The sequence below is a fragment of the Cervus elaphus genome, chromosome X (assembly GCF_910594005.1).
Source record: "Cervus elaphus chromosome X, mCerEla1.1, whole genome shotgun sequence".
Classification (NCBI taxonomy): domain Eukaryota; kingdom Metazoa; phylum Chordata; class Mammalia; order Artiodactyla; family Cervidae; genus Cervus; species Cervus elaphus.
In genome coordinates this window covers 137,680,637-137,704,209 of record NC_057848.1, presented here as the reverse complement: position 1 = coordinate 137,704,209, position 23,573 = coordinate 137,680,637, and the positions used below count along the sequence as shown (strand labels likewise).

Here is a 23,573-nt window from a genome sequence, read left to right as displayed (position 1 = left end):
AGGCGGTATTTGATTCGTAAGCATGTAGCCAGGTTCTGGGACATTGTGGCTGTAAATGAGGGCCCGTTGTTGCTCTGAAGTGATCTAGGCAGCCCAAACCTAGGCACTGTCTCCTTCAGCAGAGCTTTACAGACTTCTGTAGCTCTCTCTGTCCTAGTAGGGAATGCTTCAATCCATCCTGTGAACGTGTCAATAAAGACTAGTAAATAAGAGAACCCTTGGGTCTTTGGAATGGCTGTGAAATCTACCTGCCAGTCCTCTCCTGGGCATGATCCTCAATGTTGGACAGGTTTAATTAGAGGAGGTGGCAAGGGTCTGTTTTTTTGATTATTTCTTAGGTATCACAATTCTGTGTGACCTAACAACCTTAGCTAATGGGGGGATGGTAGAGAATAGGCTTTAGCAAGGTTTCCAGATTATCTCTTCCAAAATGGATACTTTGATGTAAGGAGTTAGTAATTTTCCAAACCTGAGTCAGGGAGCATTATTTGGGCCTGACCAGTTTGAAACCACCCATGTGACCCAATCTCCCAGCCCCGCTCAGCATATCGGGAATGTTCCTCTGGGGTATAATCTGGAGTCAGGGTTTCCTTGGGGAAGAGGGGGCAGATAGCAGTGGCAGGGGTAGCTTCCCTAGTAGCTCGTCTTGCCTCTTGATCAGCTTTCCTATTTCCCTGGGCCTCCTTTTCTTGCCCCTTTTGCTGACTATTGCAGTGGATGACAGCTAATTTAGCAGGAAGTTTGACTGCCTCCAGAAGCCTGAGAATGAGCTCTTTGTGTTTAATAGGAGAGCTTCGGGCACTGAGCAGCTCTCTTTCCTTCCAAATTGCTGCATGGGCATGCAGGATGAGGAAAGCATACTTAGAGTCCCTATACACATTAATCATTTTTCTTTCCCCTAATTCCAGAGTTCTTGTCAGGGCAAAAAGTTCAGCTTTCTGGGCTGAGGTGTCTGGGGAAGAGACCCACTTTCCCTAGTTTCTTCTAGGCTCACCATAGCATATCCTGCTTTCCTCTCTCCTTTTTCTACAAAACTACAGCCATCTGTGTACCATTCTTCTTCTGGGTTGGTTAAAGGTGCCTCTGATAGGTCCAGGTGAGAAGAGTATAACTCATCTATGATTTGCATGCATTGGTGATCCAAAGGGGAAGTAGGGGGATCTGGCAGTAAGGTGGCTGGATTTAAAGTCTGACAGACCCTCAACTTTATTTCTGGAGTGTCAAGGAGGAGGGCTTGGTATTGGGTTATCCTTCCCCCTGTCATCCATCTATCTCCTTTAGTTTCCAAGACTGCTTGCACCTGGTGAGGCATATACACCATGGTGGGCTGATCCAGGGTCAGCTTAGATGCCTCTTGAACCATAAGAGCAGTGGCCACTACTGCCGGAAGGCAAGTGGGCCATTCACTGGCCACCTCATCTAGTTGTTTTGAGGGGTAAGCCACAAGTTGTCATACAGGCCCCATCATTTGCCCTAACATCCCAAGAGCAGTTCCTATCCTTTCAGAAACATACAGCCTGAAAGGCTTTTCCAGTTTCAGGAGACCTAAAGCTGGGGCTGTAGTGATAGACTCTTTTAGGGCATTAAAAGCAACCTTGCAGATCTCATCCCAGTCAAGTAGCTCTTCCTCTTTCCCTCTTAACTTTTCATCTAGGGTTTGGGCCAGATTGCCATAACCAGAAATCCAGATCCTGCAAAACCCAGTCATTCCTAAAAATCCCCTAAGCTGTTTTTTCATTTGGGGGCATGGGGTATTTAAGATGAGGGATTTCCTCTGGGCATCGAGTATTCTTTTTCCTTCCATAATTATAAATCCAAGTTATTTTACTTGGGTTAAGCTAATCTGAGCTTTTCTGGGGGATACTCAATAACCCTTTTCATACAGGAAATTTAAAGTTTTAATAGTATCCATTTGAGAGCTGGTAAAATCTGGACTAGCTATGAGCAAGTCATGCACATACTGTATTAGATTACTGTTTGTTAAAGTTAATTCCCTTAGTTCTTTCCCCAAGGAAGTCCCGAAAATATGAGGGCTGCCCCTAAATCCTTGTGGTAGTCAAGTCCAGCAAAGTTGTATGACTTCCCTTGTTCCCAGGTCCAGCCACTCAAAGGCAAAGAGTTTTTGGGATTCAGGATGGAAAGGAATGCAAAAGAAAGCATCCTTAACGTCCAAAACTGAGAAATACTTAGCATTTCCTGAGACTTGGACAGGAGGGTATACAGGTTTGGGACTATGGGGTGGATGGGAACCACAGCTTCATTAACTGCTCTTAGATCCTGAACGAACTGATAAGATCCATCTGTTTTTTTAGCAGACAAGATTGGAGTATTGCAGGGAGACTCACAGTTGATTAGAATTCCAATATCTCGGTATTTGTTAACTAATGGTCTAAGACCCTCAAGAGCTTCTAGTTTTAAGAGATATTGTCTTTTCCAGGGGTAGGGAGCATTTGGCCTCAGGAAAATCTTTACTGGTGGAACATTTATGGTGAGGCCAGGGCTGCAGACATCCCACACCTGGGGATTGACCTCATCTAAGAAAGGGACAGACTCCTCCTTTTCTACATCTGACTGCAAATGTTCAGACACTAGGCAAAGGAAACTATCAGCTTCTAGCTTTCCCCAAGTCACTCTGGTCTGGAGGCAGCAAAGAAGGTCTCTCCCCAGTAGGGGAGCAGGGCAACCAGGGATGTTTAAGAAGGGGTAGGATCCTTGCCAATTGCCCACCTTACAATGAAGGGGCTTAGTAAAATTTCGGCTTTGGGGTTTTCCATCTACCCCCATCACCATTTTAGTCAGGGAGTCTAAAGGTCCTAATCGGAAAGGAAGAACAGAGAAGGTAGCCCCCATGTCTAAAAGAAAGTTCACATCCTTACCTTCTATTTGTAGAGTCACCCAAGGGTCGAGAGGAGTGATCTGGATCTCACCATTCGAGGGGGTTTCTTGAGCCACTGGGCATCATCAGTCCCGGTCGCCCAGGAGGGACTGGGGGACAGAGGAAGCAGGTGTAGGGGTCTCCATATTGCCTTCCCTTAAGGGCGATATAGACACTCCCCTTTCCAATGCCTATCCTCTCTGCAGTAGGCACACTGGGTGTGTCTCAGCTGTGGTGGATTTTTAAGATCCTTTTTTCTTCCTTGCTCTTCCCGTGACTCTTGCATAGTGGCAGGCTGAATCAAGGCCAGGATTTTAGCCTGTTGTTGGGCCACGGCCTGGGTCTGCCTCTCTATTCTCCTATCCTTTTGGGCCTTCTTTTGCTCCCTTCTTGCTTCCTCCTCCCTGTCCCCATTCAAAAACACCATATTTGCCTCCTCCACCAAATTGGAGATTGGATCACTGGTCCTTTTCCTAGTTTTTGTAATTTTCTCCTTATGTCTGGGGCTGCCTGGGTTATGAAGGAATGGGCCAACAGGACTCTTCCTTCCATACTTTTTAGATCTGCCTGGGTAAAGTTTTTAAAGGCTTCTGTGAGTCTTCCCCAAAAAAGAGCTGGATTTTCATTCTCTCCCTGTGTAATCTCTTTTATCTTATTATAATTAATGACCTTTCAGACACCCTGGGTCATTCCCTGTAGTAAGCAAGTAGTGAGGTGTCTTAAGGATTCCTTTCCTGCCCTTGTATTGGGATCCCAATCTGGCTCTGTAGAGGGGATTGCCTCTTCCACAGGGGCCAGATTGATATCCACATGCTGTCTTTCATCAACCACTTTTCTAGCCTGATCTAGGATTCTAGCTTTTTCCTCATCATTACAACACTGGGTGAGGATGACCATTATGTCCCTCCAGGTGAGGGAGAAGTTAAGGTTAAGATGCTCAAATCCCTAAATTTTGGGGGTTTCTCAGAATATGAACCCAATTGCTCCCTACATTGGGTAATGTCTTGCATAGATAAAGGAACATGAACGTGCATAGTTCCCCCCTCCCCATCTGGTACCTCTCTTAGGGGGCAGATTCTGTCTGAGGATGACCTTTCCTTCTGTAGAGTGCAAAGGTTACTTCCTGATTGTAATCCCATGGGGGACGGGGCATATGGAGGAGGAGCCAAGGAGACCCTAAGTGACTTCCCTTCAGATCCCATAACTTCCGGGCCTAGCCTCGTGACTTCTGGTGTGTCTGAACTTCCTTTCCCCATGACCTCTCTGCTGGAGCTGAAGGGGTCAAGAGAAGGTCAAGGAGATCTTCTGTTTCAGACCTTGCCAAAAGACTTTGAAAGAGCATTTATCAAAGTCTTCAAGCTTATATTTTCTCTTTTTTTCAGAATCCTGGTAGAGGGCCATAAAGGCCTAGACAGAGGGAACCTCTTGTATTTACCTTCACATTTGCAGTATAGACTGAGCTGTAAAATGGTGTTGAATCCAAGTGATCCTTACTGGGGCCATTTTTCCCCTCCTCCCAGGGAGTAAGTAGGCCAATATCAAGTACAGTATCTGATAAGTTTTTTCTTTTTTATCCCTTCCAGTTGGTATCCCTCCCAGTGGGCCAAAAGACAACCCAGTGGGGTGTCTAAAGGGAAGCTAGGCTTATTTCCCATTTTAACAGCAGTATAGTTTATATCTCGTTCCCAGGGGACCAGTACTGGGGTGGATACCCGTATATCTGCTGCTGCTGCTGCTGCTGCTGCTAAGTCACTTCAGTCGTGTCCGACTCTGTGCGACCCCATAGACGGCAGCCCACCAGGCTCCCCCGTCCCTGGGATTCTCCAGGCAAGAACACTGGAGTGGGTTGCCATGTCCTTCTCCAAGGCATGCATGCATGCTAAGTTGCTTCAGTCGTGTCTGACTCTGTGTGACCCCAAGGACAGCAGCCCACCAGGCTCCTCCGTCCATGGGATTTTCCAGGCAAGAGTACTGGAGTGGGGTGCCATTGCCTTCTCCGACCCCTATATCTGACTCTAGAGAAATTGTAAGCTCTCTCCTGGTCCCAAATTGCCTGATTGTATATGCGCCAAAGGAAATGTTCAGTAGTAAGCACAATCAACGGGGCTGTAGGACTGGTCCCAAAAGGTGAATTAACCCCTAAACATATGTCTAGGGTGTTACTTTTCACCCAAGACCAGGTGCAACTATACTGAACCCCGTCAATCACTTCCATATGGAAGCATTCAGCCAAATGCTCAGTTAGATGGCTGAATTTATAGAAACAGGGCACCAGATGGAGGGCTTCTAACACCTGATTATCTCTCCAAGAAAAGAAAGCCAATTGATGAGGAGCAGAGAACGTAGCCTTTCAGAAAATCTCTTACAAAGACCCAGAACTTCAGGTGCAAGTATCGACAGAGCAAACAGAAATACCTTGGGTCTTCAAAGAGAGGAAAAGAGGCCAGGTTGAGAGAGGAGTGGGAAGATACAAGAGGTCTAAGAGCGGGGGAGAGAAAAAGAAGAAAAGAGGTGGCCTTACAGATGTCTCCTGCCACCTGCAGATACCCAGGCATTATGGGACTTTTCCCTGGTCCTCCAGAGAAGGGAGGACTGGAACTCGGCCCTACCAGAACCAAAATTCAAATTGTCTGCCAAGAGGAGGTGATCAGTCTCCAATCCTCAGCTCAGGCTGAGGCCCTTCAACCACATTCCTGTATCCAGGAACCGGGGGACAGGAAAAAATGGGATAGGATAGGATAGGTTGAAAAGAGGGGTGAGATAAAAGGGGTCAACAAAATCTCTTGTTCCTTACCCAGTTGGGGCACTCTGGCCAGTTGTCTGCATCACGAGGAGACCAGGGACAAACGGGTCCCAGTTGCGGCCACTGGGTCAGATCCATTGGCAGGCGAGCTGGTCTTGGAGTACCCCGAGCGGTCCGGATGTCAGCCCCAGTAAAAATGGGGGTCCCTTCATGGTTATCAATTGTTGTAGGAAGTGGGCCCCCTCCAGGGCCCCAAGAGCAGGCTCTCGTCTAATACCCGGAAAAGAATTGTCCAAGGAGACACTTGCTGACAAAGCAAGAGACTTTATTGGAAGAAGGCAGCTGGGTAAGGGAATCCAGAACTGCTCTGCCACATGGCTCGAAGTCTGGAATCCAGAACTGCTCTGCCACATGGCTCGAAGTCTCGGGTTTTATGTTGATTGGATTAGTTTCTGGGTTGTCTTTGGCCAATCATTCTGACTCAGAGTCCTTCCTAGTGGTGCAGGCATCACTCAACCAAGATGGATGCTAGTGAGAGGGATTCTGGGAGGTGGACGGACACACGGTGTTTCCTTTTGACCTTTCCTGAACTCTTCCAGTTGGTGGTGGCTTATTAGTTCCATGTTCCTTACCAGGACCTCCTGTCATAAAACAGCTCATGCAAATGGTTACTAGAGAGCCTGGCCAGGGTGGGTGGTTTCAGTCAGTGTGCTTCCCCTAACATATGACCCCTCTCGGCAGGTCAAGAAACAAGAGTATCTGCACTCCTAGAAGCCTGCCTTTGCCTCTTCTCAGTCACTTTTCAGCCCTTCTTCCCAAAGGGTGACCACTAGGCAAAAAGCTGACTTCTACCCAGAAATAAACCCAGGGGACTATGGTCAGTTAATCTACGACAGAGGAGGCATGAATGTACAATGGAGAAAAGGTACCCTCTTCAATATGTGGTGCTGGGAAAACTGGATAACTACATGTGAAAGAATGAAATTAGAACATTCTCTAACACCATACACAAAAGTAAACTCAAAATGGATTAAAGACGCCAATGTTAGAATGGCTAGTATAAAACTCAAAGGAAAAAAAAAACTCAGGAAGACATAGGCAGAACACTCTTTGACATAAATTGCAGCAATATCTTTTTGGACCCACCTCCTAGAGTAATAAAAATAAACAAATGGTACCTAATTAAACTGAAAAGCTTTTGCATAGCAAAGGAAACCATAAATAAAACAAAAAAACAACCCACAGAATGAGAGAAGATATTTGCAAATGAAGCAGCCAAGAAGGGATTAATCTCTCAAATATGTAAACACCTCTTCCAGCTCTATATCAAAAAACCAACCAACCCAATCAAAAAATGGGCGGAAGACCTAAATAAAAATTTCTCTAAAGAAGACATACAGATGGCCTACAGGCACATGAGAAGGTGCTCAACAGCACTGATTATTAGAGAAATCCTAATCAAAACTATTGGAGGTTTCAGCTCACACCAATCAAAATGGTCATCATCAAAAAGTCTACAAACAATAAATTCTGCAATAGGTGTGGAAAAAGGGGAACCCTCATGGTTGGTGGGAATGTAAATTGGTGCAGCCACTGTGGAGAACAGTATGGTGGTTCCTTAAATGATTAAAAATAGAGCCACCATATGACCCCACAGTCCCACTCCTTTGCATATATCTGGAGAAAACTCTAATTTGAAAAGATACATGTACCCCACTGTTCACTGCAACACCATTTACAATAGCCAAGACGTGAAAGCAACCTAAATATCCATTGACAGATGAATGGATAAATATGTAGTACATAAATACAATGGAATATTATTCACCCATTAAAAAAGAATGAAATAATACCATTTGCACAACATGGATGGACCTAGAGATTGTCATGCTAAGTGAAGTAAGTCAGAGAAAGACAAGTATCATATGGAATCACTTATATGTGGAATCTTAAAAAATGATACAGGTGAATTTATTTACAAAAGAGGAACAGACTCACAGAGTTAGAAAACAAACTTATGATATGCAAAACAGAAAAAGAGACACAGATGTACAGAACAGACTTTTAGATTCTGTGGGAGAAGGTGAGGGTGGGATGTTCTGAGAGAACAGCACTGAAACAAGTATACTATCTATGGTGAAACAGATCACCAGCCCAGGTTGGATGCATGAGACAAGTGCTCAGGGCTGGTGCACTGGGAAGACCCAGAGGGATGGGATGGGGAGGGAGGCGGGAGGGGGGAGGGGGGATTGGGATGGGGAACACATGTAAATCAATGGCTGATTCATGTCAATGTATGGCCAAAACCACTACAATATTGTAAAGTAATTAGCCTCTAACTAATAAAAATAAATGGGAAAAAAAAGAAGACAAACTTATGGTTACCAAAGGGGAAAGGTAGGCAGGGAGGGATAAATTAGGAGGTTGGGGTTATGCACACTGCTATGTATGAAATAGATAATCACTGAGGACCTACTGTATAGTACAAAGAATTATACTCAGTACTCTGTAATTACCTATATGGGAAAAGAATCTCAAAAAGAATAGATGTGTATATATATATCTATAAGTGAACCATTTTTCCATATACCTGAAACTAACACAACATTATAGATCAACTATTCTCCAATATAAAGTAAAAAATAAAAAAGAAATCTGACTTCTAACATCACAGATTCATTTATACTGTTTTGTAAAAATTTTATGTAAGTGGAATCAGGTCTAGCATCTTTCATTCAACATAATATTTATGAGATTTGCCCATGTTGTGGCTTGTAGCAGAAGTTTGTTTTTTAGCATTGCTGTGTAGTATCCCATTATATGAATATACCACATGATACATTCCTCTCTTAATAGATTATTTTCAGATTGGGATTATTAAAAATAATGCTACTAAAATATCCTCATACATGCCTTTTTGTATACATATATATGCAGTTCTGTTACATCTGTACTTGGGTAGAATTGCTGGCCACAGGAAACACTTGTGTTTAGCTCCTATCGAAACTACAAAAGTGGTTATACCACTTTACACTCCCACAAGCCGTGTGTAAGAATTGCAGTTGCCCCACGTCTTACAAACACTTGCTTTTACTTTCAGTAATACAATGGGTGTGTAGTAGTGTCTCGTTTTAGTTTGAATTTGCATTTTCTGATGACTAATGAGCTTAACTTCCTTTTGATGTCTTTAGTGACCATTTCGTGGGGTGTGTGTATGTGTGAAGTGGTTGTTCAAGTCATTATAGAAAATTGAGTTGTATTATTGGGGCTTCTCTGATGGTTCAGCAAAAAAGAATCTGCCTGTCTATGCAGAAGATGTGGGTTTGATCCTTGGGTCAGGAAGATCCCCTGGAGGAGGAAACGGCAGCCCACTCCAGTATTCTTGCCTGGGAAATCCTATGGACAGAGGAGCCTGGGGGGCTACAGTCTGTAGGGTCACAAAGAGTCGGACACAACTGAGAAACTAAACAACAGCCACATTTATCCTTTCCGTCCCTGTTCAGACCTTCATGTCTCTCCATGCTTCCATGTGGGATCATTTTCACTTGGTCTGAAATGCTACTTTTAATATTTTCTTCAGAGCAGGGCTAGTGACAAATACCCTCATTTTTGTTTTGTCATAAAATACCTTTCTTTTCCCTTCACTTCTGTATATGGGAAACTAAGTGGTTGTTTTCTTCCCACTTTCATGTTACCATTCTTTTGTCTTCTTGCTTCCATTATTTCTGTTGAGATGCCGGCTGTTATTATTGTTGCTCCTTTGAAGTTTGTCTCACTTTTGTTTGTTTCTAACTGCTTTTTAAGGTTTTCATTTAGACTTTGATGTTCAGCAATTTTAACAGGATATGTATGCTTATTGAGGTTTTCTTCGTATTTATCCTACTTGGAGTTTAGTTTGATATTTTAGCAGTTTGGGAAAATTCTTAGACTTTATCACTTTAAGTATGGCTTCTGAGCGATTCTTTTTCTTCTCTTTTCTCTCTCTCTCGCCAACATTTTTACTTTTCTGTAGGTCTCTCATGCTTTTTGTTTCTCCATTTTCTTCTGATTTGCCTTCTACTTAGTACTATTTATCTTTATAGCTGTTTCTAATATATCAGAGCCACAGTTGATTCCTTAATTGCACTTATTTTATTTTTCAGTTCTAGAATTTTTGTTTCATTTCATATCAACTCTTCTAGTTTTTAGAATAGTTTCCAGTCTCTGATAAATTCTATATCTTGTCATAATTTCCTGAACATACATTAATTATGAATATTTTAAGTCCATGTCAGATAATTACAGAATCTCTATTTCTTATGGGTATATTTCAATTCTTGGATTTTGATCATTTCTTTTGTTTTTGTTGTTGGCATGCTGCGGTACTTTTAACTAAATGTCAGATATCTGTAGTAAAAAATAGAGATAATTTGAAGCTCTGGATGAGCTGTCTCTCTCCAGGAAGATTTTACTTTTGTTTGTTGCAAATATTGGATTAGATACAGGTTGAACTGATTCAGTCATAACTTGAGTTGGTTAAAATTGTACTTCAGCTGTTAGGAGGGATTATCTATTTCTGGTCACCCTTACTCCTAGTGTCTAGTCTTTGGGGTTCCCACCAGAAAGCTTTGGTTGTATCCAGGACCACTGTAGAGCCAGAATGTCTATAATTTCTCCCACACTCACCAGATTTGAGAGACTGCTGAAAGCTGTGTTCAGATTCTGTAATAGTATAACCACTGCTATCATACAGGCAAATGTCTCAAGGGGAAAAAGCAGCTTCAGAATTTTCTCTTAGGGCTTTTCTTTAAGATCTTAGCTCCAAAGTACTGAGGGCTTTGGTAGATCTCTGATGCCTTTGAACAGGTGTTTGTACAGTTGTTCTTGGCAGAAACATTGGACCAGAACAAACTAATCTGCCATTGCCAGCATGGAAATTCTATTTTTTGCTTTTTAATGCATTTTAAAGGGAATTTTAAAAACATGATAAGATCAAATTATACTTTTTTTTTCATTTTAAATGCTCATTGACAGCTGTTGATAAAGCTAATATATTGTTCTTAAGTCAGTCTGTGCAAAACTGGCCTTTGAATTCTGGCAGAGTTTTGGGGATACATATGAGACAGTGTGAAATTATTATGAGTTTGTGCTATAGCTAAGAACCAAAGCAAGTAAGGAAGATATGCAAATGCCAATAAGCACATGAAAAGACTGTTGTTCAGTCGCAAAGTTATGTCTGAGCCTTTGCAACCCCTTGGACTGCAACATGCCAGGCTTCCCTGTCTTTCTCTATCTCCCAGAGTTTGCTCAAACTCATGTCCATTGAGTCTATGATGTCTTCCAACCATCTCTTCCTCTGTCACCCCGTTCTCCTGCCCTCAGTCTTTCCCAGCATCAGGGTCTTTTCCAACGAGTCAGCTCTTCATATCAGATGGCCAAAGTATTGGAGCTTCAGCCTCAGTATCAGTCCTTCCAATGAATATTCAGGGTTGATTTCCTTTAAGGTTGACTGGTTTGATCTCCTTGCTGTCCTAGGGATTCTCAAGAGTCTTCTCCAGCACCACAATTCAAAAGCATCAATTCTTATGGTATCACGAAAAGATACTCTATATCATTAGTCATTAGGAAAATGGAAACTGAAATCAGAAAAGGTTACCACTTCACACCCACTGGCATGACTAAAATCAAAAAGTTAATGATAAAAATTTAAGTTAGTAATAATAGCAAACATTAGTGAGTGTATGGAGGAATTATAACCTTCATACACTGCTGGTGGGAATGTAAAATGGTTCAATCACTTTAGAATACAGTCTGGCCATTCCTCAAATAATTAAACATAAAGTTACCATATGACTGGGCAGTTCTACTCCTATAGACCCAAGTAAAAACATGTTCATATGCAAATGTTTGGAGCAGCACTCTTCACAATAGCCAGAAGGTGGAAACAACCCAAATTTTTATCAACTGATGAATGGATAAACAAAATGTAGTATATCCATACAATGGAATATTATTTGACCATGAAATGAATGAAGGACTGAGGCATGTTACAATATAGATGGATGTTGAAAATGTTATGTTAAGTGAAAGAAACGAGTCACAAAAGACCACACATTACATGATTTTATTCATATGGAAGTCCAGAATGGGGAAATCTATAGAGACAGAAAGTAGTTAGTGGTTGTTCATGACTGGGTGGGGGAAGGGATAGAGGAATGAGAGTTAAAGGGTACAGGATTTCTTTTTGAAGTGATGAAAACATACTAAAAGTGACTCTGATGACAGGTGCACATATCTGTGAATCTACTTTTAAAGAAGCAGTGAATTATACAGTTTAAATTGTGAATCGTATGGTATGTAAATTATGTCTCAATGAAGCTGTTCCGATAAAGGACCAAAGCAATATTTGTGATAGCAGCTGGAGAGGGAAAGTGGCAGATATAGGTGTGAGCTCAAAGTGATGATGATCTCGCTCATTTTCAATCTTTTCATTAACAATTTGTAGTTGTCAGGGTCTGGGGTGGAGTTAAAGCAGAACACAGGGTCCTATAAGTGGTCAAAAATAACTCCAGTAAGAGTAGGCCATGGGTTCCAGCAAGAACAGTGATCTGTATAACTGACCAGGGTGATACCACTGCTGAGATAATCCAGACTTGTCTTAATCCTGGTTGGGCCCCACATCCTGAAGCAGTACTTAGCTTCCTTAGTTCTTCCTGGGATCAGAAATCGCTCTGTTCCTAACCTTGTTTTGCAAGTCTCTCATGTACCTAAAAGAGATTCTTTAGAGTCTAAACTTAGATCTCAAAGACTTTTTCTGATTTGGATCCTACTTTTCTGGAAGTGTTGGAAACAGGTGCAACTTCACGATTGAGAAAGGCACATAAAGCAGATATATTTGCATAGGAAGCCTATAACCCCAGAAGTCACCCTCTGGGAAGGGGCTTTAGGAGTTCTCACTTAAATTGCATCTGTGAGAGGTTTAGAGCTTCAATTCCTTGTTCAGGGGTTTTTTTTTTTAGTGTTCTTGCCTGGAGAATCCCGGGGACGGGGGAGCCTGGTGGGCTGCCGTCTATGGGGTCATACAGAGCCGGACACAATTGAAGCAACTTAGCAGCAGCAGCAGCATGGATTATACAGTTTTCAATTCATTCATTTATTCAACATACATGTATCAGTTACCAACTTTGTGCCAGTCACTATGCTAGGTGCTGGTAGTAAAAATCTGTATGAAACAGTGGCTTCCTCTAAGAGCTTGCACTAAACCCAAGGTACCAAGTGATGACATAAAGGTATCCATGATGTCTATGAGCAGTTGAAAATTTAGAAGAGAAAGATCATAATTGAGTAAGATTTTGGAGAAGGCAAGTGATGGAGTACAGTACAGGTGGAGATCCTGGCTCTGAATAGTAAGAAAGACACATTGTCTACTGAGGGAAGAGCAAAAGAGGCAAAAGTCACAGCCTCTCAGAATCTGGTTGAGATTTCCATTTCCAGAAGCTTCTTGTTCTAAGTCCTCCAGTTTCCCTCTGCCACTGTGTACTGTACCCCTTCGGATTGTTTCACTTCCTGCCTTGAAGTCATTAGCTATTTTTTGAAAAATCTATTCCACCCAAGCATTTTGTGAATTCGGTCATTTTACTGAAGATCCAGTGGAGAGTAGTCACTTTACAGAGAACACACACTTCCCAGTGGGTCTCCATCTTGGGAACAGCCTCGGTTCTCTCTCCAAAGCCACAGAAAAACTGCTGACCTTGTCCTACAAATAGAATTCCCCTCCTAAGAGGAATCCTGAGGAATAAAATGTTCTCCATCACTTAACAGAGAGATTAAGGTTTTGGTGTCAAGTCAGGAAATGAGAAAATTCATTCCTAATAACAATGAATTTCTCTGTGAAATAGGAAGACTTTATTTGGAAGAGTTCATTTGGCCGGAATTGAGTGGGAAGAAGCTTTGTAAGTGTGGCAACTATTTGGAATATTGCCACAACCTCCCTTTTAGCTTTACCTCAAGTGATGTCTTGCCTTCTAATAAAAAATAGAAACAGTAGAATGCCCCCCTGACCCCTCCCCACACTCATCGGAAATGAGAGTAAGATTATTAGGGGATATTAGGCTTCTATGAAGTGCCACATAAATGAGCGGGACCTCCAACTGACCCCGTTTTGTGTTGACTCTGGGAAGAGAAGGTTGGGAAGTGATGTCAGGAATGTTTCCCCATTTAAGTCTGAATAAGTAGGTATTTGCATGAATATCATCCTAGCCATTCATTAGATAACCACTTAAATCTAGAGATAGAAATGTACATTCCACTCATTTTGTACAGGGTCCTTGTCTCCCAAGTATACCTCTCTTCCTGAGCACCTTTCTATCAGTGACATTTTGAAGGGAGCACCCAACAGTAGGAATGATGGTTGAAGGCAGTGCTTTCAAGGTAATTTTCTTGCATTCTCAGAAGGCTTCAGTGGTTAAATGCTACAAATCACCAATTGGGTGATAATTGGCTAACTCTCTTGATAGAGAAAAAGATGTCATTTGGAAATAATTGACCTAACCAGAGAAAAATGGATATATGCTTAAAAAATTGTTTGGGTCATTGCATTGTTAAAAATAGTAAGTAATTTTAAGTAATAGTAAGTAACCATAAATATAACAATGTAAATACTATATGTATCTGAATATATAATTAACATGATAATTTATGCATAGCTCATCTTCTACATTTGATGTTATTTTTCTTATAGTGGAAAAAACATAAGGACTAAAAGAAATGGATCCAATACTAGATTCTTAAGATCTGTAGAAATTTGTAACCACACATATAAAAGTATGGACTTCCCAGGTGGCACAGTGGTAAAGAATCAGCTGGCCAATGCAGGAGATGCAGTTCCATCCCTGGGTTGGGAAGATCCCATGGAGGAGGAAATGGCAACCCGCTCCAGTATTCTTGTCTGGGAAATCCCATGGACAAAGGAACCTGGTGGGCTACAGCCCATGGGATCGCAAAAAGTTGGACACAACTTAGTGACTGAGCACAAGCACATATAAGAGTATATCACCTGGGATAAACCATGATGAAAAGAATATAAGAATGTATGTATATGTACAACCGAGTCACTTTGCTGTACGGCAGAGATTAATAAACATTGTAAATCAACTCTACTTCAATAAAAACAAAAAGTGTATCAGCAGTATATACTGCTTTATAATGCTCCATTGAACTAACCTCTCAGGAAAAATAACTCAGTATAATTACTTCCCAGTATACTCCTGTGATAGTATTTCTGTCTTTTAAATTTGATCAGTAGATGACAGTCTTTCCAGAGAATGATATCAGTGATTTAAATCTGTGCAACAAGACTGTGAGAGAAACTGATGCTTCAAGTAAAACTGAGCTTCTTCCAGGAAATTTAACTACCAAAGCACCATTGATTCAGAACTTAAGGAAAAGAACCCTTTATTTCCACACATTTTAAATTATAAGTAAAGACAATTTTGTTATAGGAACATTGCATTTTAAGAGGCTCCAGTTTACACAGAGCAGCAGTGCAATTTTGTGGGCAAGAAAACAAAACCCAAGGAGATTACCATTTCCCCAGTGAGGCGTGGAGAGACCAGAGTGAAATCAGAGCGAGACTCTCGGTTCCTAACTCCAAACCCCACCTCCTGTCCCTCCCTTCTCCAATATTTGGAGGTGGTGGCAGCCTACAGTAAGTGGCTGTATTCCAGTTTTGACCGCACAGTCATGGGTTCAGTTCAGTTTCGTCGCTTAGTCATGTCCGATCCTTTGCGACCCCATGACCTGCAGCACGCCAGGCCTCCCTGTCCATCACCAACTCCCGGAGTTCACCCAAACCCATGTCCATTGAGTCGGTGATGCCATCCAACCATCTCCTCCTCTGTCATCCCCTTCTCCTCCTGCCCTCAATCTTTCCCAGCATCAGGGTCTTTTGAAATGAGCTGTTTGCATCAGGTGGCCAAAGCATCGGAGTTTCAACTTCAACATCATGTAGTGCTCATGGGTTAGCGCTACATTTTTAAGATAATAGAACTCACAGCCAGCAGTGTGGTGCTCTCAAACATAGTACCATGGTCCATTCAATGAGCCAAACCTTGACCCCACCCCCAACATACCCCTGCTCTATATAAACTGGGTAAACCCATTAGCCATAAGTCATTTTAAGAAATAAATAAGTAGGGTTGAGATTTCTTGAAATATTAAGGCCTTTTAGCATAAGACAGACAGATTCTCGGCAACAGTGAGGTCCTCACTTCTTTAGCAATGTACAGAATTTAAGAAAATAACTGAAGACCAAAGAAAAGTGAGCAATCTATAGTCAGTATATATACGTGAAAGATCTTACAGATAGAGAGGAACTTATGAGCAGTATATTATGGCATGTTCTCTGTTTTGGTTTCTACACTGGTATATGTTGAGGTTCTCAAGAAGAAATAGCTAACCGGGTCACTCTTGACTCCTCAGGAGCTTATAAGTTGATCGAGGAAACAAAACACACCATGTAAATTTCAGTTCAGTTGCTCGGTCGTGTCCATCTCTGTGACCCCATGGACTGCACGCAGCACACCAGGCTTCCCTGTCCATCACCAACTCCCGGAGCTTGCTCAAACTCATGTCCATCGGGTCAGTGATGCCATCAAACCATCTCATCCTCTGTCATCCCCTTCTCCTGCCTTCAATCTTTCGCAGCATCAAGGTCTTTTCAAATGAGTCAGCTCTTCGCATCAGGTGGCCAAAGTATTGGTGCTTCAGCCTCAGCATCAGTCCTTCCAATGAATATTCAGGACTGATTTCCTTTAGGATGGACTGGTTTGATCTCCTTGCAGTCCAAGGGACTCTCAAGAGTCTTCTCCAACACCACAGTTCAAAAGCATCCATTCTTCAGTGCTCAGCTTTCTTTATGGTCCAACTCTTACATCCATACCTGACTACTGCAAAAACCCTAGCTTTGACTAGATGGACCTTTGTCAGCAAAGTAATGTCTCTGTTTTTTAGTATGCTCTCTACGTTGGTCATAGCTTTTCTTTCAAGGAGCAAGCATCTCTTAATTTCATGGCTACAGTTACCATCTCCAGTGATTTTGGAGCCCAATAAAATAAAGTCCCTCACTGTTTCCATTGTTTCCCCATCTATTTGCCATGAAGTGACGGGACCAGATGCCATGATCTTTGGTTTTTTAATATTAAGTTTTAAGCAAGCTTTTTCACTCTCCTCTTTCACTTTCTTTTTCTTTTTTTTTTTTCCTCTTTCACTTTCATCAAGAGGCTCTTTAGTTCCTCTTCACTATCTGCCATAAGGGTGGTGTCATCTGCATACATTTCTCCCTGCAGTCTTGATTCCAGCTTGTGCTTCATCCTTGCCAGCATTTCGCATGATGTACTCTGCATATAAGTAAAATAAACAGGGTGACAATATACAGCCTTGACGTACTCCTTTCCCAATTTGGAACCAGTCCGTTGTTCCATGTCTGGTTCTAACTGTTGCTTCTTGACCTGCATACAGATTTCTCAGGAGGCAGGTAAGGTGATCTGGTATTCCCATCTCCTGAAGAATTTTCCAGAGTTTGTTGTGATCCACACACTCAAAGGCTTTAGTGTAGTCAGTGAAGCAGTAGTAGATGTTTTCCTGGAACTCTCTTGCTTTTTCTATAATCCAATGGATGTTGACAATTTGATCTCTGGTTCCTTTGCCTTTTCTAAATCCAACCTGAACATCTGGAAGTTCTCAGTTCACATAATATTGAAGCTTAGCTTGGAGAATTTTGAGCATTACTTTCCTAGCATGTGAGATGAGTGCAGTTGTGTGGTAGTTTGAACATTCCTTGGTATTGCCTTTCTTTGGGATTGGAATGAAAACTGACCTTTTCCAGTCCTGTGGCCACTGTTGGGTTTTCCAAATTTGCTGGCATATTGAGTGCAGAACTTTCACAGCATCATCTTTTAGGATTTGAAATAGCTTAACTGGAATTCCATCACCTCCACTAGCTTTGTTTGTAGTGATGCTTCCTAACACCCACTTGACTTCACACTCCAGGATGTCTAGCTCTAGGTGAGTGATCACACCATCGTGGTGATCTGGGTCATGAAGATCTTTTTTGTATAGTTCTTCCACTGACGGTGGAAGCAGTGTCAGACTATCTTTTTGGGCTTCAAAATCACTGCAGATGGTGATTGCAGCCATGAAATTAAAAGACGCTTACTCCTTGGAAGGAAAGTTATGACCAACCTAGATAGCATATTAGAAAGCAGAGACATTACTTTGCTAACAAAGGTCCGTCTAGTCAAGGCTATGGTTTTTCCAGTGGTCATGTATGGATGTGAGAGTTGGACTATAAAGAAAGCTGAGCACCAAAGAATTGATGCTTTTGAACTGTGGTGTTGGAGAAGACTCTTGAGAGTCCCTTGGACTGCAAGGAGATCCAGCCAGTCCATCCTAAAGGAGATCAGTCCTGGGTGTTCATTGAAAGGACTGATGCTGAAGCTGAAACTCCAATACTTTGGCCACCTCATGCGAAGAGTTGACTCATTGGAAAAGACCCTGATGCTGGGAGGGAGGACGATAGAGGATGAGATGACTGGATGGCAACACCGACTCAATGGACATTAGTTTGAGTCAACTCCAGGAGTTGGTGATGGACAGGGAGGCCTGGCATGCTGCAGTTCATGGGGTCGCAAAGAGTTGGACATGACTGAGTGACTGAACTAACTCTGTGTATTTTTGCCACCTCTTCTTAATATCTTCTGCTTCTGTTAGGTCCATACTGTTTCTGTCCTTTATTGTACCCATCTTTGCATGAAATGTTCTCTTGGTATCTCTAATTTTCTTGAAGAGATCTCTAGTCTTTCCCATTCTATTGTTTTCCTCTATTTCTTTGCATTGATCACTGAGGAAGGCTTTCTTATCTCTCCTTGCTATTCTTTGGAACTCTGCATTCAAATGGGTATATCTTTCCTTTTTTCCTTTGCCTTTCACTTCTCTTCTTTTCTCAGCTACTGTAAGGCCTCCTCAGACAACCATTTTGCCTTTTTGTATTTCTTTTTCTTGGGGATCGTGTAAAGGACTCTCCATATTCAGACAGAGCAAGATGGGGTCCAAAGGTGTTTTAGTTTCAGTTGACCGTGAAGTAGACCAAGACAAGGAATCTGAGCACAGGTCTTTCTAGAGGAAGGTGTAAGAACCATGGGAGAAGGGTAGTGAGACAGGGAAGAGAAAGTGGCCAATAAAAGGAGCATTATTAGACAACAGTTTCTGTGGGTGACTAGAAAATAATCCTGTGAGGAAGCACTGATTGATAAATACTGAGTTAGCCAGAAAGTTCACTTGGTGTTTCCTTAAAATGCTATGGAAAAACACAAAGGAACTTTTTGGCCAACCTCAAGAGTACAGAACACACACCTCCGAGTTATTCTACCCAAAGGGTAGGGAAATTTGGTTTGTTATATTCCAGCTCTTCTCAGGGCTAGGGTTGGGGTATTGAAGGGTTCTCCCAGGGGTATTAATTCCGGGGCACTTCTGCCCGCCTGGCACCTGGGCACAGCAGACTTCTGCAACCCTGAAAAAAAGCCCTCAGGCACAGTAAGTGACCCTGACAGCCAGAAGTCTACCTGTGCACATAAAACAGAAGGGTCCAAGGAATGTGGGTAAGGGAGTGACCATGGCTGCCACAGGAGGATTCTTGGTGGAGGTGAGACTTGAGAGCACTCTTTCTCTTCTCTCCTCAGGTATATTCATGGTCCTCTCCCTATTGTCCATTGTGTACGGAGCCTTGCGCTGTAACATCCTAGCCATCAAGATCAAATATGATGAATATGATGTCAAGGTGAAGCCCCTGGCCTATGTCTGTATCTTCCTCTGGAGGAGCTTTGAGATTGTCACCCGAGTCATTGTCCTGGTCCTCTTTACCTCTGTCCTGAAGGCCTGGGTGGTCATAGACATACTCATCAACTTCCTCGGCTTCCTCTTCTACCCCTGGATCCTCTTCTGGTGCAGTGGCTCCCCCTTCCCTGAGAACTTTGAGAAGGCCTTCAGTCGGCTGGGCACCACCATTGTGCTGTGCTTCCTCACCCTCCTCTACGCCGGGATCAACATGTTCTGCTGGTCGGCGGTGCAGCTGAAAATCAACAACCCCGACCTCATCAGCAAGTCTCAGAACTGGTACCGGCTCCTGGTGTACTACATGGTGAGGTTCATCGAGAACGCCTTCCTCCTCCTCATGTGGTATCTTTACAAGACTGACATCTATATGTATGTGTGCGCACCCCTGCTGATGTTGCAGTTGCTCATTGGGTACTGCACAGCCGTTCTGTTCATGGTTGTGTTCTATCAGTTCTTCCACCCTTGCAAAAAGCTCTTTTCCTCCAGTGCTTCTGAAAGCTTTCAGGAGTGGTTAAAGTGTGCCTGCTGTCACCGCAGGCGGCAGGAATCCTGCGAGTCTGCAGAAAAGACAGACCTAAGGTCACCCGCAGACAGAGAGGAGACCCCTTCTAGCAGTAAAATAAGTTCCATGCCCAGCCAGATCTTGAATACTGATGAGCTCTCTTCTGCCTAATGGGACCTGAGTCTCTTGAGGCCCAGATGTAGTGTTTGCTGGGTTGATCCCTGTTCTTCATGCAACTGATGGGCCCTGCACAATTAACAAAGCAGGAATTTAGCTCTCAGCTCCTTGTGAGTTGCTCCCTTTAGAGAGCTCTTGGGCAGATGAGTGGGAACCGTGGAGAGAAGTCAGGGGAACCCGTGAGTGTTGCAGCAGCAGCCTAAAGCACCACCATTCACAGTTGACCATGTTCTCCCATATGTCACTGGCCTTGTCATTGACAAAGTACCCATGATATCTGAGTTGGCTATTGAGAGCCGTCACTTAGAATGAGGACAGGGGATTTCTTGCGTTCTAGTTTTCTGGACTGCTGGTTTAGTTAGCCTAATGTTTTATTATCCCTGAGAAGAGTTCTCACCTAAGAGCTGTCTGATGACCAGAAATGGTCACTGGGGTTTTTTGCCATCAGCCACATCATTCCTGTCAGAGTTCTCAGAGAAGGCTATTCAGTTTGATTTTTGAATAGACAAATGTTCCATTTTCATCTCATTAGGGCTCTTTGTACATAACCAACAGTAGCAACCTTGGCCTCCTATTTCTCATTGACTCAAAAGTCTGGATTTGCATACTGTATTCTTAAGAATCCATGGATGCAAAATTAAATTCTCAGTTTGGTTACGGAAGCTGTAGAGTTTTAGAAAAGTTGTGTTCCTTCAATATGTTGGAGAAACTCTGGATCAAAGGGGTTGTTAAAATATCAAAATGATTTTGGCTTTTATAAGCAGAATTCTTACCTTCTTGTGATGGTTGAAGATGTGAATCTGCTAGAAGGTAGGCTTAACCTCTTCAAGATTCAGTCCCGTCCTACAGTTTTGGAAATTCCTAGTAGAATTGGCTAGGATTTGTCTTAAGAAAGAAGAAAATAAAACTCAAGTCTTTATTCCACCTCTTCCTTGCCTGTCAGGAAAGTTTCAGACAAAAGTTACCTTGGTTAACTTAAGTTCTTCTAGAAAACTCCATAGAGATTTCTCACCTAGCACAGGTATATAGGGCATTTTAATTTTCATTATTTGAAGGAGCAGAGTTCCCCCCCTTCAGTTAGATACAGACTTCAGAAACTTAAATTTTACAAAGAGATGGCATGACCAGAAGATTTTTATCTTTAACTGAATGTACCTTGATTTGGTACGATTATGAGTTAATTTGAATAAGAACTTCAATTTTATCCTCTTATACTCTCCTATCTTCAGTATAATTTCTCCTTTAATTTGGAACCCTGTTTCTTTCATAAAAGGATCTGTAGAATCTCCTCAGTTGTCCAGGGAAAATGCCTGGATCTAGTGCCATGATTTCTACCATAAAAACCTTGATAATGAAATATCTGGGAGCAGGTGACCTGTCACTGGCAAAGCTGGACATTGCAGGCCAGTCAGGGTTGACAGTCTTAGGACCCTAATGGCTGAACTTTCTGAACCATCCAGTTTCTAATAGCTAGTTTGTCAGGGAACAGGTTAAAATGGTGAGTTTGTGCAGGAGTTGTGGTCAGAATTAGACCAGGATGGAGAGACTGGCACTTCCCCAGCCTTCATTTGGAAGCCTGTCTCAAGAACCATTACAAAATCTGGGCCTTCAAATACATTTAAAATCATTTTAATGTAGCATGTAGGCAAGCATATTGAGTGACCCCAAATCAAACTAACAGTGATGGTCTGTCACACTCCCAAAGCCCAATTTTAAGCCACATTTATAAGGATATTTATAAGGTTTGGTAACTAAATTGGACATTTTGTTATCTTTAACTCTTCATATGCAGATACCCCCACTTTGGGACCATATACATCTAGTCACTTTGGGGAAAGAAACCACTGTTTTTTTCATGGCAAAAATTTAAATCCTAGTGAACTGAGAAATTTTTTTTTAATAATTTATATTATACCTCTGAAAAAGCAAAATTATACAGAACTAGGTTACCCTAAAGACAAACAGACCAGCAAATCTCCTCCTATCTTGAGAGTTAGAACGTCTTTTTCAGTTATAACTCCAATTTTTAAAACTCTCAGTGCTTTGTCTAATTAATTACATGCCTTAACTTGTCATAAGAGATGCACCAACTGAGTCACTATCATTTGACTGGATGGAAGTGAAGTATTTCCTCCAAATATATTGAAACAAGGTCATGAAACATGTTTAGACTTTCTTCATTCCTGGAGACAGTGCAGTATAGAGGTTGGCATCAACTTGATAACACAGCAAATTACTTACTTGCTCTCTGCCTCAGTTTCCTCACCCATCAGATTTGCATGATATTCTTGTCCCGCCTACCTCACAAGGTTGTCAGCAGAACAAATTTAAATAATAGCTGTGAAAATGCTTTGAAAATGTTTTTAAAGTGCCATGCATGTTTAAAGAAGTTGTTTTTATAGTTACTCAAATCCCGAAACAGGTTATTGTTTTTGTTTTACTGTTAGAAAAGAAACAAGTAACATCATTCACATGAGTGTCTTCAGGGAATATGTCGGCCTTTGACCTTATGGAAGGACAAGTGTAAATGGTCTTTACTCTTGGAGAGAACTCAGCAGTTGTTCTTTCCCTTACCATCAGTTACTTAAAAAATTAGCACTCAAGCATATAGTACTTGGAGGAAAAAGACCCACTGAAATTTGAGAAATTGCTTTTGATAGAAGATGAGCTTATCATTTTTGTATCTGTCATGTTTTATAAAGGATATAACAGCATCTTTTGTTAATTTTGCTTTACAATTTGAATGCCTGATCCTGCTAGACTTTAACTGAATGTGGATATAATCTTTTCAGCCTTGTAAATGGGAAAAATAAACTTTAAAATTGATTGTCAAATGCAACATTTCCTTGGAAGCCTCCTTAGAACATTAGTGCTATGGTTATGAGTGTATGTATCAGTACTTCTCAGCCTGTACATTGTGGATGAGAGCTTTTGCAGGCTGCTTCTCAGCAGCCATTCACTCTAATAAATATTGTTTATGTTTCTTCATATAATAAATTAATTTTTCAATTTCTCCTTGCTTTTCATTCCTTAGAGTCCTTGCATGACTTTTTTACTTCAGGGACTATTTTAGAAACAAAATTGAAACTGGTTTTTTTGTGATTAATTATGATTTTGTAATCTCATCTGGAAATTTTGTTTGTAGGATGAGAAATTTGAGTGTTAGTACTCTGCCTGGCAAGACACCAACAGCCCATAAAATTCCTCTGATTGTTTTATAAACCTTTATCCCATTTTTTAAAGCTACACTGCTAAATCCTAAAACTCTGCTCAAACATAAGTGGTATACTGATCCAGAAATATAAGATATCAAATGAGTGACTTAATAGTTACATAAGCAAATAGTTAAATTGTAAATGATGATCTGTGATTAGAAAAAAAATCAGGTTTTTTCTACATGTCAAAAT

General features: G+C 41.8%; 1 protein-coding gene across 1 annotated transcript in view; it reads left to right on the top strand.

Moving 5' to 3' along the window:
* The window catches only part of XK (X-linked Kx blood group), a 55,685-nt gene extending 32,501 nt beyond the window's left edge, over positions 1 to 23,184 (top strand). Inside the window, exon 3 of the mRNA XM_043895067.1 lies at positions 19,334 to 23,184. Within this exon, the coding sequence (XP_043751002.1) occupies positions 19,334 to 20,160 (827 nt within the window). The 3' untranslated portion in view covers positions 20,161 to 23,184. The remainder of the gene's footprint in view (positions 1 to 19,333) is intronic.
* The last annotated feature ends 389 nt before the right edge of the window (positions 23,185 to 23,573 follow it).